Genomic DNA, 16,341 nt, shown 5'->3' on the forward strand with positions numbered 1-16,341 from the left:
TAAATTTTTGTAAATTCCTGCATACCTTTCAACAAGTTGTCTCCAATTCATTAACTCTTCTCCCAGTTTTTAATTTTAGTGCTTGGTGCATAGATTTATTTAGATTTCATTGTTTAAATGTAACTTTTGGCAAAAAAAAAGGTAATTCAAATGTTATTCAATGTTGCGCTCTGGCTGAGAGCTCATTATTCTACCACCACAAGTAACCCCATAGATTTATATAATGTGTGTGTATGCATATATATATAAGAATTAACTGATCATTGTGTAAATTGAATCTTCAAACATTATTTTGTTTACATTGCTTTACAGCATCGCTCTGCTTATGATGCTCTTCCCTCATCAGCTATCGTTTCTATGGCATGCTGTGCCACAGGAAGCACAATGGGCTATGATCATTTAGTACCACATCAGGTTCGTTTGAATGAAGTAGCCAGATGCTTTACTGATAATTATGTGTTTGTTATAATATTTTAACAGGATTGATATTTGAGTTCAGTTTTCTTCATTCTATTCTAACCAAGAGATAGAATTGTAGGGAATGTACAAATGGCTAAAGTAATGTTCCCAGCAATAAGTCATAAAAATGCCATTTCAAGTTTTATCTCATCCAATGTTGAGGAAAAAAGAGTGTAAGACTATGATGATACTTACATGACCAATCACCATGGGTGAGCTTGGATAGTGAAGGCCGATTAACCCTAACTGTAATGGAAAATGTTTTACAGTAATTACTGCACATGAATGTTTTTTGATGCAAAACAATCATGAGATAAATGACCAATTTACCGAGAGGGTTGTTGGCCAGAATATTGGGAGAAATTCCCTTCTCTTTTTAGTGTCATGGTATCTTTTACGTTCACCTGAATACCAGATATACAGGACCATTTTGTCTAAAAGACAATGCAGCCCTTGACTTGGATGCTGGAGTGTCCACCTAGATTATGAAGTGCAGATGTGGGATTTAAAGCCAGAAGCTATTGACCCAAAGGTCAGAGGAGATAGAACAAGCATGGCTGCTTTGGGATGAATAAACTCTTGTGCGTTCTGATTCAATGCTTTGTTTTGTGTATAGATATCTGTGGTTTCGGAGGAGCGATTTTACCCTAAATTTAATCCTAAAGCTGATCCAAAAAACCCAGCAGAGGTCAGTCTGCAGAGTGGAATCATTGGAGGCAAGCTGGCAATTAACAAACTTCACCAAGAACTGGGAGCTAAGGGTTTCAATCAGGTATGGAAAAGTGCAACCTACTTTTTTTTTCACGAAAATGAAAACTCGACAGAATTGTAAAGCTAGTGATGTTTTGAATTGGCTGTACTGTGTGTGGCATTAGACAAATGATGTTCAAATGCATTCAATGTATTTTCTAGGTGTATGTGGATCAAGTTGATGAAGACATAGTGGCAGTGACCCGCCATTGCCCAAGCAATCACCAGTCAGTAGTGACTGTATCACGCACTGCTTTCAGAGACCCTAAAACTTCTCACTATAAAGAAGAAATACCTCCAATGTGTATCCCAGGTATTTGGCCTTAATGGATAGGTTATTTGGAGATTGGAAGGACACTGTTTCCAATAGATTGCATTAATTTTAACTGACGTGTAGTGTTTTAAATTTAAATAATTGTAATAGATTCACAATCAGGACTGGACTGCCTAAACATAAAATTATCTAATATTCCTTTGGTTTTAAGAGGCAAAATAAAGCAAGCTGCTTTTACAAGAAAAAAAATTATCTGCTTCTTTCAAAATAGCTTACTTTTTAAAAAGTGTAATCCTTGCATCGTTCAAGCCAGGTGGATTCTCTGGGGTTTGGGCTTTAACATCAGTGCATTGGTACGAATTTGGGCTGATACTGAACTATATCATGGTGTTATACCAGGATTGATATTTGAGTTGAATGTTTTGTGCAGTGATGTGGCAGCTGACATTTTATCTAGTAGAACATGTATATTCTGATTAGTTGTACAGAAGACATTATGCAAGCCATTGTAATTTCTAGGTAAAATAGAGGAGGTGGTGCTGGAAGCTAGAACTGTAGAAAGGAATACTCCTGGATACACGAAAAATGAGAACTTTATTAATGGGTTACCTGAATATACAGTGGAAGTCACAGAACATATTCAGGTACACTACATTATTTAAATATTGTGCATGGTGTTTAAAGCATTTTTAGAATGCTGAAAGCAGATCATGTCATTCTTTAAATGCTTACAGTTGAGTTTATTACATTAAACCATTTGTTTTATCTGAAGCTCTTTTTTCTTTACATAGTTGAGAGATAGCAAGATAGTTGCTGAAGCAGATGCAACATCTGAGGACCACAGTGAATGTGTCGCGGAAGTTATATTTCAAAACTTTTCTCCTGGAAGTACTATTGCATTTAGGTAAAAAGAATTTAGTAAATGTTTTGCATGTTATGATAATTATAAATGAGGTGTGGATAATTTATTTAATATTAACTCCTTGTTTTTGTCCAATTTTATACCTTAAACCTTTTGGACCATTGTCCTAATTGTAATTGTGCTGTCTGCAGAGTGAGTCCAGATCGAAAGGCCCAGCATGCGGTTGGTGCCCTCCACCATCATTTGTCTCAGTTCTCCGCTCATTTCAAATCTGGCAGTATTCCTGATGACAATGCACCATCTGTGTTGAAAACTTCATTTGCATCGTAAGTAGGACAACAGGCTAAGAATATAGTGGGGCACAACTGTACTTTTTTTTAAAAAAAACAACACTTGAACTTTATAAACCATTTTCAGGAGCTTATTTTTAGTTATCAGGTTTAACTACAATTATAGTTTCCTGGCCCTAAAACATAAACTATCTTTAGTTTCTTGCCTTTTGATTTAAATATTGTCCATGGTGTTTAAATTGTTTTTATAATGCTGAAAGCAGATAACAGTAATAATCCTTGCATTTGATATAACGCCTTATCACATTTTCGAGATGTCTCAAAGTACTTCACAGAATATACTGTAAAGTGAATTGGCTGTATTTTGCGGGTGAAAGATCACATCATTCTTTGAACACTGTGCACATTATTTGAACATCTTTAAAAGTTTTTCAATTGTTTTAAAATACTTTTGATGAATGTTCTTCCTTATTCTTGCTGAATATTGTTTCACCAGAAGTGCAACGCTTTCTGCCTTTTTTTGTCTTTTGTCTCCTGACTCAAAACCTACAGAATTGCTTCCAAACTTACACTGGCTGACCTTAACCAGGTAATTTTCCGATGTGACGCTGAGGAACAAGAGGATGGAAATGGTTGTTTCTATGTTACAAACTGGGAAACCTTAAAATATGCAGGTTTACAAGGCAAGCAGATATTTTTCTTGAAATATTCAGATTATTGGAGAATACTAATATTTCTGCTAAAATCATCCATTTTTGCAATGCTTATAAGCATTTTCTTTAGCTTTGTAAACAATCAATGGCGATATCAGATGAACAGGATTAAACATTACATACACTGAAAAGATATATTTTAAAAAGTACTCTCACTGTAACTTGCAGGGAGTTCCTGGTGCTTAACTGGCTCCAAGGTGATATGTTTGGCAATGGAATGTCAGAATCAAGCCAACCCTTTGCGGTGGTCTTAGTAGTACAGTTCCTGAGCCAGGCAGGTCCACAGTGCTCCAGGCCACTGTTGATGACACCACACCCAGGCTAACTCGTCGGCAGGACTTGGAAGGGCGGACCAGTCACTGGGCACAGAGGCTCTTTTCAATCAGCTCCCGTTATCCCTGCAAGTGAAAGACCTGACGGATAGGGTGGTGTTAGCTGGACAAGCAGTGAGAAAGCTGGCTAGACAGTGCTTTCAATGGCAAGCTATGTGGTTTTAGCTGGTTAGACACCAGGAGTATTGCAACGCACACTCTGGGGTCTCCAAGCCTTGGCTCTCTACCAACCTGAACTAATACTTTCCAGAATTAGGTAAGCAGAATGAGTCCCTCCAGAGAGAAACTATGCGTGTCCATTCCAACAGATATCCCCGGAATTTCCATGTATAGGTGGGATGCATTAAACTCTGTTTGATTTGTATACTCTTAAACATGGTGTTGGGGTTCCGCATGTGTCAAGACGCCTGGCTGACCCCAATTTTTTATTTTTTTTTTTAAAAGTCCAATCTCCATTTTAAGAGAGAACCAATTTTAATTTAATCACCATTATATTTAGAATGGTTAAGTTAAACTCTTGTTGTGTTGATGCCTATACTTTCAGTTTATTTTCAAACCTTTATGGGATTTGGGCCACAATTCATTTACCATGGTTGTCAAACAAGGCAAACTGCAACATTAGCTAAATCCTTTAGGTGTCACCAGTGAACTATAGATAGTTCTCTAAATTAGATCCTAATTGTGCTGAATAAGGTTAACTTTGTATAATGGAAATAATTTCAAACTGATATTTTCTTTACGTTGAATTATTACAAAACAAAATGGCAAGCCAATTTTTAGTGTTCGTTTTGTGTAGCAATGATTTCTGCGAGTAATATTTATTGACTGTGAATGTTGCACTTTACTTTTTAACTAGGCTTCATTTCAGCTCTTGCGGAAATTAGACCCAAGAATGACCTGGGCCATCCCTTTTGTGAAAATCTGAGGGCTGGTGATTGGATGATAGACTACATCGTTAATCGTTTGATCATGCGTGGTGGTAATTTTCAAATGGTATGAACCAAACTTGGTTTGAATTGTTAGTTGTAAACTAAAATGCTGAAATCCTAAACAAGAATGTGAATGCTCTTTAATTAAAAGTCAACTGAAGTTCAACAAAGATATAATATATAACATCATTTAAAGATGTGAATTTTGACTGGTTAGCAAATTGTATACTCCTTACCATTTGGTCCAATCCTTCTAGAATACCAATCCTACAATTTTCCACAGGCAATACAAAACTACATTTGTGTAATGCTTTTCACTTTGGGAGGAAGTTCCAAGGCGCTTTGAAAGGCACTTAAGAAACCACATAGAGGCATGATTTATATCTTAGGTCTTGAAGCTAGGAGTGCCATAGGCATATTTATTTTGGATATGTCCTATCATTCATGAGTTATTTTCAGTTTTGCGTTTTTCGCTGCAGTTATACCTGGTGGCCACCAAGTCAAAGTGGCACTGTGGCATCGTGGGTCACAGATCATGTATGTATGTATGTACGCACACACTGCAGTTGCACCTGGTGGCTGAGCCGGCGGACCGTGGCGCTGTGGTATCCTGTGATCCAGAGCACGCATGTAGCCAAGCAGCAGGAACAAAATAAAGAACGCAGACACAGCAACCACAACAAAATTAATAATAATAATTACATTTTTTAAAGCGCTGAGTCCTCCCAAAAGGAGTATAGATAAAGGTGAAATGTCTGTCTGAGTCAATCTATATTCCATGTTGGATCCTTTGGTTGGGTACAGCTTTGTGTGTGTGTATGTAGGTATAATATATCCATATTATACATATATATATAATAGCATCATAGAAATACACAGCACAGAAAGAGGCCATTCGGCCCATCCTGTATCTGTCAGCTCTTTGAAAAGAGCTATCCAAATCAATCCCACTCCCCAGCTCTCTCCCGATAGCCTTGCAAACTTGCCCTCCCCAAATAATTATCTACCGCCCAAATTATATATAAATAAATTCTGGTATATTTTCTAAGCTTAACAATGAATGGATGATGATACATCATTCTAAAGTAGAATGAAATATCTTGGAATTGTATGTTAAAGCATTCTTGCAGCGGTTAGAAAGCTTTTTACCTTTGCAAAAATATGTACATCAAGTGAAGTTTGCTCTTGAAATTTTACTCATTAATACTCTACCGCTTGCTCCACCTTTTTTTGTATGTGATTCATTGTGTTCTCGGAATCTCTGGGGAATTTTGTATGACATTCCTTCTAGCAATTTAACGTTCTGTGGGCAAAAGATTATCAATTCAATAACGGTAAAACAACCACATTTTTGATACAAAATCTAGTGTATTGTGTACTAAAGATCCCTTTGCCACTAGGTCGGTAAATGGTTTGAAGCAATATTCATGTACCTGAAAAATCTTCCTCGTTACCTGATCCCATGCTACTTTGATGCAATCCTTGTGGGAGCATACACAACTTTTCTGGCGTCAATATGGATGCATATGTCAAGGTACATGCAATAGTATTATTGGAGCTGAAATGTGAAATAATGGTGTGAAATGTTGGCACAGTAGGTTAGAAAACTGCATTTTGTATTAATGTAGCCCAGATTAATTAAAGTCTCTGTTTCCAAGGATTCTAGGTAATTGAGTGTGGCTATACTCCACCCATTTTTTTTGGCCATGAATTCATATCACAAAACTGCTCATAATTCAAACTAATTCATTAAAAATTAGCAATGTGTTATCCCTTGAAGAACAGGTAATCTTTAAAAAAAAATAAGTTTACCATTTGAGAATGTGGTTAGAATTGGGCCATATTGCTGGAGCAAGATAGATGAAATTTACTTTACATTTATTCTCTGTTTTATCTGATATGAGTTCCATTGCCAGGCACTGATATTTTGGACCTTAATTAATTCAAAAATAACCCTGTATAGTATGAGTTCTTTAGCTGAAGTTTGATTTAGGATTAGACACGGACAATTTTATGATATGGAAGCATTGCTGATTTGGTTAAAAACATGTATGCTTAACTAGTTGAGTGTTTAACAACAACTTGCATTAATATAGCGCCCCTCACACAAGGTAGCGTTCCAAAGCGCGTTTTTTTTAAATTGGCTAACACATCAAACTTTCATGCTTTAGCTTGAGAATTTTCTTGCAATGTGGACTGCCACGTGCAGTTGAGGCATTTATGTCACTTTGATTGTTTTTACGTATATGAGTGGGAGAGAGGAGGGGTCAGAGAAAAAGGATAAGTTGAGTATTTTGTACATGAGAAGTTTTCAATTGCTGTGAGTTCTTTCTTTTCTCATTCTAGTTTTGTGCAGAATGGTTCAACATTTGTGAAGCAGCTTGCTCTGGGTTCACTGCAGATGTGTGGAGTGGGACGATTTCCTGCTCTTCCTTCACTGTCTCCTAACTTGCCGGATGTGCCATATAGACTCAATCAGATCACCAACGAGAAGGAACAGTGCTGTGTTTCTTTAGCAGCTGGTAAGTGGAAGAGACTTCTTGTTAGTGTAAATTTAGACATAGGGTTTAGTTCTGTATCTTAATTGAAACTTGCCACTTTAGAATATGAGAGATATCTTAAAAAAGAAGCAATTTGCAGAGGTATGGAGAAAATGGCAGGTAAATTGGACTGAATGGATTGTGCTTTCAAAGAGGTAGCATATACATGAAGGGGAGAATGGCTTTCTGCAGTGCAAATTTCTATGATCAGATAATATAATAATAATCCTTGCATTTGATATAGTGCCTTATGCCTTCGAGACGTTTCAAAGCGCTTCACAGAATTCTGTCTTTTCTCATGAACGTTTTTAACTTGCTTTTTAAGGTTTGCCACATTTTTCTGCTGGATTGTTCCGTTGTTGGGGAAGAGACACATTCATTTCTCTTCGAGGTCTGCTACTCATAACGGGACGTTTCATAGAGGCCAGGTAAACTTTTGTCAAAGCTGGAACTTTTGGGGTTTTTTTCTGAGAATTTTCCATCCTGATCAATTTTGCTTCTTCACCATTCCATGATGATATTGCCTGTCAAGGCAGAGACATGTCATTCAATTTTTTCTGAACTTCCAAGCACAATGCATTTGCTGTTCTAATTTCAAGTGTAACCAATGTGTACAGTTTGGAGGGAGGGGGATAGCAAGTAACCCACTGGCAAGATTTCACATAAACTGGTAATACTATGTCAAGTGAGCCAATAGATTTTTCTTTTTCTTGCACAAAGCTTGGTGAAGAGCTTATATGCTGCGCATTACCAACCTTAAGCGTAAGAGAGAAAACAGTCAAGTGATGCTTAGAATTGTTAACCAAATTAAGATGAGCTAAGTAATTCAAGGCATGCGGTGACCGGATTTTGAAATTCTTCGATTACAGGAATATAATCCTTGCATTTGCTGCAACTCTACGCCATGGTCTAATGCCTAATTTACTTGGTCAAGGATTGTATGCAAGGTACAACTGTAGAGATGCTGTATGGTGGTGGCTTCAGTGCATTCAGGAATACTGTAAAATCGTTCCAAAGGGAACCGATATTCTTCAGTGTCCTGTGTCTCGATTGTATCCTGATGATGAGAGTCAAGCCTCACCTCCAGGAATTGTGGTAATTTCACTTTTTTCTTTCCTTAATATTTGGCATGATTTTTATAAGGGATCTTTTACAGTGACCGACCTTTGTAAACTTTATAAGCTTTTGCCCTTTTATGTAATGCTTCTTCATGAGTATTTATTAAACTGGTGGGGGGTGGTCAAATGGGGTAAGAAGCAGAAATATATTTCTGAGTTTATAGAGAATGTTTTAGATTGTTTTGTGAAATTGCTTTGTTTTTTTAAGTCTTTTTACTAAATGAATGTATGCTTGTGCGACTTTCCTAACAGGAACAGCCACTCCTTGACGTAATTCAGGAAGTTATGGAACGTCACATGCAAGGTATAGAGTTCAGAGAAAGGAATGCTGGATATCAATTGGACAGACATATGAAAGACGAAGGTATTTTAACTGAACTGTGTTGTGCAACTTCAATGGATTTTCTATATTGTAAATAATTAGCACTTTAATTGGTAGTAAATGATGAGGGACTGGTCTGGCAATCTTTTTTTGAAAAATCTTTTTATTTGTAGGTTTCAGTGTTAGTATAGGAGTGGATCCAACCACTGGTTTTGTATTTGGAGGAAATCGTCACAACTGTGGGACTTGGATGGACAAAATGGGAGAGAGTGATAGAGCTCAGAATAGAGGAATTCCAGCTACACCAAGGTAAAAGCTACACAGTAAAATTAAGGTAGACTGAAAACTTCAAATAAGACATTGAGTTGCACTTAAGACTGTTTAATTTTATTTTTTTCCAACAAATCTATTAAGAAATTGTATATTTTAATCGTAACGTTTAGTGTTTTAATTTTAATATTACTTGCATTTGATACAGTGGGTATACGCTATAGGACTCCAGTTTTGAGTTTTAATTCTGAATATAGTTTCACAATGATTGTGGAAAAATCAACAGGCTGACCTTATTTTACCACTGTTCATCAGCCCAGAAAACTGTTTGAAGTATTTGTGGACGACTAGGCCTGTTCAGCCTTTAATCAGGAATAGTTTCTGCACCTCACATTTATCATAAGTGTACATAACTAAAGTCTGATCAGCAAAATTTAAGTCCATGGTTTCTTTGTAACCTTGTTGAAATGTTTACTTTTCAGAGATGGGTCTCCTATTGAAATTGTAGGCCTCAGTAAATCAGCTATTCGTTGGCTGATAGAACTCCACAAAAGCAATCTGTACCCTTACAGTGGAGTCAAAGCAGATATAAATGGTGAGAATGAATCTACAAACAATTTTTTGATGAATTGCTTGAATTGCTTAGGATTTCTGTCCATTACTGGTGATGCAATTTTATCACAATGCTTATTGGTGCCTCCAATATCTTTGTATGATTAGTTACTTTAAACCATGATTAATATTAGTTTGTTAAAACTCAACTGAACTTCAGATTTTAAAGTTTTCAACAAATTTAATGCAAATTTGTGATGGATATTATTTTCTTAGATGAAGTAACTGTATATGTAAACAGCAGTTTTAGTTAATCTTGTGACTCTGTTTTCAAGAGCTAAAAGACTAAACAATGTATAAATTTGTAATTTGAGTTTTTAAATATCTTTATACAGAAACCACGCATTGGGTTAGTTATGAAGAATGGAACAAAAAAATACAGCAAAACTTTGAGAAAAAGTTCTACATTATTGATGATCCATCTGATCCTGATGAAAAGCATCCCGATTTGGTCCATAAACGGGCCATATATAAAGACGTTTATGGTGCTTCTAGTCCATGGTGTGACTACCAGCTAAGACCTAATTTCTCTATAGCTATGGTGGTGGTAAGCGGTCAATTTTTTTTTAAAACATTATAATTTTAATAATAAAATGGGTTCAGTAAAGGCCTTCAGTTGCACTCCTGCGGCTATCTGAAACATAAATTTAATACAGGGCACCTGACTCGGAAAACCAACAAGTTTTTAAGTAAGCATATTGTAACTGATGTCGTCACACATATGTGTTCAATGCCACCATAAGCAGGCAAGAACCACAAAAGTAGCTTTTATCTATTGAATTAAAAAAAAATTAGGTCTATTTTTTGTTTAACAATGGCAGGAAATTACATGGGTAATGGAAATAAAACTTGGGATTTATTTTGAACATCAGACACACGAAAAGATCCAGATACTTTATTGATGAACACAATTACTAATATAATAAAAAGGCCATCTGCCTTAATTGGCTCTGGCCCTCTGCAGATAAGCAAACCCTGCAGGTAATTGTCTCTTGCACCCACTGGTAAAGTATGCTGGGCACAAAGGTTCTCAAAATGACACGAGTAGTTAATTAGTACATCTGTGTCAATTATTGTTTTTATTCCCATTTTCAGGCCCCTGAGCTGTTCACTCCAGAGAAAGCATGGAGAGCTTTAAACATTGCACAGAAGTATCTTCTTGGCCCCCTAGGAATGAAAACTTTAGATCCTGAGTAAGTTAAACGGTTGCTGACTTTATTTCCAGTTAAATAATGAAAAGCAATTACTGATGGAATGATGAGCAGTACTGTTTTTATTTCCTGCATGTTAAAGTTAATATGTTTAGATATTATTTTGTTTCCTCGATGTCTCTTTCAGTTACTTGTTTATTGGTATCCATTTTTATTGTGATGAATCCTATAAATGGAGTACTTTAATGTATGTGAACACAGCTAGAATTTTCTTTATCCTTTCTTTCAGGGACATGGTTTACTATGGTGTGTACGATATGGGTCTGGATGATGGCAATTTCCACGCTTCAAAAGGTTTTAATTATCACCAAGGACCTGTAAGTTTTTATTATGCAAACATTTTCCCAAGTTCTAAAACTGACTTTTAATACTGCCTGTATTTGTCCCAGAATTACTATATAATATGTTATGTCATTGCTAGGAATGGGTGTGGCCTATTGGATATTTCCTACGTGCAAAATTGATGTTTTCCAAGAAAATTTCAGACAAGCAGGAAGACACAAAATATTTAGTGAAGAACGTTCTCTCCCATCATTATGTTCACCTAGAGAGGTAAACCACAAATTTAAAAAGTTTAAACAATTCATACATTATAGGTTGACTTTGCAGAGAAACTGTTATAGTTTTATCTGGCTTTCAACCTTACATTCGGCATATTAAGTCTTTAGATTTTTAATGTGGGAATTGTTAATAATATTTTGAATGGAGTAATTATGCAACTTCTCGATTTAGATCGTACTAAAGTCTGGATGCTCACAATTTCCCATTGTTTCTCTTTACTGTGCATACTTTTTCTCTTCTTAAAAATGGGGTGGAAGGATTGCTTGTATTGTTGATGTATCACTAGAAATTAATTAAACTGACTTAGGCATTCCAGTATGGCTCTTATCGCAAAGTTGACTTCAGTTCGGTAGGTACACCGCTGATACTGTTACAAATGGCTGCCCCACCGTTCATGTTTTTGCCTTCAAACATAAGAGTGACAGTAAGATATACTGTAGCACACAATGCTATCTTCTGCAATATGATGGGAGGGAGGGAGGCAAAGGAGAAACATTCCACAAAATGCATAACCTAGACATTTAAATTGTGTGTATTGATCAGGTACAGCGGGTTATTTATTTTCTTTTTAACTTCTTGCAGATCCCAGTGGAAAGGTATTGTAGAGCTTACCAATGAAAATGGACAATATTGCCCTTATAGCTGTGAAACACAAGCTTGGTCTCTCTCTTGCATTCTGGAGGTTCTGTATGATCTATGAAGACCGTCAGCATTTTCCTGTTACCCATTACAATACAACAGTTTAACTGAAGATAGTGTTTTAGTGTCCCTGCTATGCAGTGTTAAGCTGTTGCAATTTAACCAGAGTGCTTTGAAATTGTATTTATGCAGTAAAAACATCAGATCACATCACTCGGACAAGATAAAGTTGTAACTTGAAAGTAATACATGACCCATTTCCTTCCCTTGTTGCATTAAGGTGATTTTTTTTAAAAAATTGTGATATAAAGTGATTGTGTTCTTAACTGATGTGATCTTATCTGGTTTTGTCTGATTGTTAGCAAAGCTGGACTGATCTGAAAACTGATTTCAGTTGCTGATTGTGCCTACCAAACAATGTCTAGATGTTCATCTGGAACTTGATTTGTGAAATATTGCATGCCTGCTTATTTTAAAGGTGTGCACTATTGAGATCCTAACTGAATTTCATTGCCCCATCAACATTGAGGTGCATATGAGCCAGGGTAAATGTGATCAAAATTATAGAATGCTTAATATTTAGACTTTTTTTTAGAAATGGGTAGCAACGGTGAATATTCTGGCTGAGAATCGCTAATTTTCATACTACTGAGTTCTCTACAAGCTTAAAGGAAAATTAATAAAAGTTTTTCTTAAATGCTCTGCATGAAATTTGCACATTAGAATGCTAATTTTGCAGATGTATTGCATTTGCTGTGAGATTGTTAATGTGTGGGAGAGGAGAGGAAAACCTTTAAAAAGGAAGCATGATTCTATTCACTTATTTGAGCCAAAGATTTTTACAGCTCACTCGTCCTGCAATAGTTACTGTAACCTTAATTAATTTAGATAAGTTGAAATACAAATAAGGAGCCTACTCATTGCATGTATTTTTCTATTTCTGAACTCCAAATTGCATACAGTAGTTATGATTTTTGATAACCCAACTACAAATAAGAGATTCAAAAATCTTCATCATAACATTTTCTAATGTTGCATTCAAGGCAAATAATGCTAATATTAATCTTAATTGCAGTTATAACATCTGGTGTTTGTAATGTATAAGTGATGCACAGTGAAATACAACTTTATTGCACATAAAGTTCAGGCAAACACACGAGCAACGGAGGGTAGGCAGACTGAAGAATGCAACCCGAGTCCTCTTTCTACAATCAACCTGCTTTTAAACTGCCAATGCCAAGCTCAATACTTGAAGCCAACCATATTTTTGTTTAAAATGGTGTCACTTTCACCTGAAGCTGGGAATAATGCAGCAGCAGTCTGTTTCTGATTGTGAATAGTGTAAAAGGGTTACCAGGAGCTGGTTATAATTGCTTACAGACATGTGTGATTGTCTTAAGTATTAAGTGTATTGTCACTCACATTGGTTTTGTGCCTAATTTTTCAGTGTGCTTCAGGGTGCCTAATTTAGTTTAATTTGCCTAGTGAAGTGCAATTGTCCAGTATTTGAATTCTATACTCTTATAGGCATATTAGATCATTGCTATTTTAAGCATGCACAAACCATTGCGATAATCTATTCTTGTTCACAGGGGTCTGATCTAATCACCAAACCCATTTGAGCTTTATTGTAGCATCACCTTGGGCCTGGCTTGCTGTTTTTTTTGTTGTTGTTTCCATCTGTATCTTGAACTGTAAAACAATAAAATCTTTAACCACATTGAAATCATTGATTGACTGTTTCATGACATATGTTGATGATATTAAAATTGCTAGGATTTGAAGTATTGTTTATAATACATTAAATATCTCACACCCTATAAAATCACCAAATCTTACTTAGATATACTTTTCCTTGCTGATAAATTTGATGCCATCTCCATTGTTTTGCTTTCCCCAGAGTAGGGACTTGTGCTGTGTTAGAATGCCACTAATATCAGCACAATGTTTAGGAAAGGTTTTGGATTGTTCAAGTATTAGGTGTTTCACTTGTATGAACTGCTGATGCACTTCTATTAACACTTTGGATTAAGTGGTGATCACATTTCACAGTAGTATATTGAACTAGAATTAAATTTCATGACTAATATCACACTCCTCATTTTACCATGGGAACTGTAGCCTTCACAAAGAACATTGTACCAATATGGTGGCGTTCACTGTAATCATATAAAGTAGTTTAATAACCTGGCAGAGAGATTGTTGTAAATCCCTGATTCTTTGGAGCAGTTTTTCAGACCTGCAATACATTACAAGGTAACAACAACTGATGCCAAGAATGCACTTTAACTATCTTTAACCTACTATTTGAACTATTCATTTCAAAATGATTGCAGGCTCCCAAGATAATTTTAAAACCTGGAAATTGAGCAGTCTATTTAATGAGGTATTTCTGGCAATTGAGAGGTGCAAGCTTAGTCAAAGTTTAGCATTTCGCCCACAAAATATACAGTCAATTCACTTTACAATATATTCTGTGAAGCGCTTTGAGACGTCTCGAAGACGTGATCAGGCGCTATATCAAATGCAAGGATTATTATTATTATAAGTGTTAACTTTGTCACCCGTCTGGACCCTAAACACAATTTGTATTGATTATTGGCAAGGGGCATGTTTATCATATGGTGTTGAATTTAATTAGAATGCCCTCGCTGTAAATGTCACATGAAAATCATTGACGAATAGTAATAATGAAATCAGTGTAATGTGGTTGGTGAGATCTTGTACCAAAGCTGTGGTTGGAGAGTAGGTGGGCAGTATTTATGAGAAGCCATAAGCTTAATCGCAAGTCACCGATTCCTTCCATACTCTTAATGTTGTCAGCACGTGGCACATATTCTCACCTCATACAGTTCAGTAAGTGTGAGCCGTAGGGAAGTTCTCCAAAGGAAACTGGATCAGCTGTGGGGCGATTTGCAGAAGGGAGAAGGTAAACCGTTTTTTAAAAATGTATTTTTAAATGAATAAAAATTCTGCTGTGTGGTAGGTTGCAGGTTCGGCTTTCAGTGAAGCGGTTTAATTTAGACCTTGCACGCTGGAAGTCTAGTCCGTCAATAAAACCCAGAGTCAGAATTTGCCTTAAAATTTGGTAATGTGCAATCCAATTGTGATAGATGTCTTGACATGTTGAGATCGTCGTACAAATGTTTTGTAGTATCCACAAACTTGGACTGTTGTGTTAAGACTCAATTTGAGCAGATTAACTTGGAAACTGGAATTTTTCGATGCTTTTATCACTGCATTCAAAAAAAAATCATGCTTTTGAATTGACTTATCAGCTCAATCTATGTAAAATACTGCATCTGAATCCTCATCTTAACTTTCGGTATTTTTTGCCCACAAAATCGTCACTACACTTTTAACGACAACAAGTTTAATTTATATGGTGCCCTTCACGCCAGACGGTGTCTCGAAGTGCTGTACAGTGTATCCTGTGAAGTGTTTTGCAAAGTCCTGCCTGAAAGGTGCTGTACCAAACTTAAGCAGTATTAATTTTATTTTTTAACCTGCTGGACAAGCTTGTTGCTTTGGAAGTTGTTTACCACACTGGGTATGGCATTTTACATATACGTAACAAAAATCGAGGCACTGTAGACAGACGGCTTTGCTTGTTCATGGTGATTCAGCAGAAATCTTTGCTTAATGTTATGATGTGCTTCCACGCATTGACTCTTCACCAGCGATGGACGGATTCTCCAGTAATCCCTTCCGTCCTGACACTTCTGAGTATTGTGGTGTAGGAGAATAATGAATGAATAATCCTTGCGTTTGATACAGCGCCTTATCACGTCTTCTCGACGTCTCAAACGGCTTCACAGAACACACTGTAAAGTGAATTGACTGTATATCTGTGGGCGAACGCGACAGCCAATTGCGCTCAGCGGCGTCCCACAAACCGTCGTGGATTGAAGCGACCAATTTTACGGTTGCGTGTCGTTTTCTTGAGGGATTATCACCGGAAGGTGTTGCCCTTGTAACAACCCGTTGCAGGGAGACACTTCCCAAGCTGTTTGGTGAAAGTTGGGAAAGCTGGAACTGCGTGGGAGGGAGAGGGTTGGAACTGCGAGAAGGGGGGGGTCACAACTTGGTAGTTGTGAGGTTTTCTGATTTTATTTCTCAAATGTGATTTGAGGGACGTTTGTGCAATGCGTTGTCAAACTGCCCCTTTAAGAAAATGCAGTTTGGGTAGAGAAGGGGTGGGTTTTAGAAGAAGGTGTCGCAATCTTCTGCCTCCTCCCCATCCACATGGTAAGACCGGTTAGAGAGCATCTTTGTGCCAGAAATATCTCTCGCCAAAGGATTAATCATCATATGATTGTAATGCGTAACATACGCTAACATTTAGGACCCTGAGTATATCGTAGATTCAAATAGGTTTCTGCAGCTTTTCCTTTTTTTCTAAAAAAAAACACACACACACACACACACGTAAAAACATTGCGAGTCGGTAACGATGATG

At 36.7% G+C, this 16,341-nt stretch overlaps 1 protein-coding gene across 1 annotated transcript in view; it reads left to right on the forward strand.

Moving 5' to 3' along the window:
* The window catches only part of agla (amylo-alpha-1, 6-glucosidase, 4-alpha-glucanotransferase a), a 28,656-nt gene extending 15,045 nt beyond the window's left edge, over positions 1–13,611 (forward strand). The window contains 20 exon segments of the mRNA XM_007887097.2: positions 313–414; positions 1,076–1,231; positions 1,372–1,522; positions 2,003–2,127; positions 2,275–2,387; positions 2,537–2,671; positions 3,188–3,318; positions 4,537–4,673; positions 6,010–6,143; positions 6,956–7,131; positions 7,475–7,577; positions 8,019–8,244; positions 8,520–8,631; positions 8,763–8,898; positions 9,342–9,454; positions 9,807–10,018; positions 10,567–10,664; positions 10,912–10,999; positions 11,104–11,234; positions 11,826–13,611. Coding sequence (XP_007885288.2) covers positions 313–414; positions 1,076–1,231; positions 1,372–1,522; positions 2,003–2,127; positions 2,275–2,387; positions 2,537–2,671; positions 3,188–3,318; positions 4,537–4,673; positions 6,010–6,143; positions 6,956–7,131; positions 7,475–7,577; positions 8,019–8,244; positions 8,520–8,631; positions 8,763–8,898; positions 9,342–9,454; positions 9,807–10,018; positions 10,567–10,664; positions 10,912–10,999; positions 11,104–11,234; positions 11,826–11,943 — 2,697 coding nt within the window. The 3' untranslated portion in view covers positions 11,944–13,611.
* The last annotated feature ends 2,730 nt before the right edge of the window (positions 13,612–16,341 follow it).

This window comes from Callorhinchus milii, unplaced genomic scaffold, assembly GCF_018977255.1.
Source record: "Callorhinchus milii isolate IMCB2004 unplaced genomic scaffold, IMCB_Cmil_1.0 Scaffold5, whole genome shotgun sequence".
In the NCBI taxonomy this organism is placed as follows: Eukaryota; Metazoa; Chordata; class Chondrichthyes; order Chimaeriformes; family Callorhinchidae; genus Callorhinchus; species Callorhinchus milii.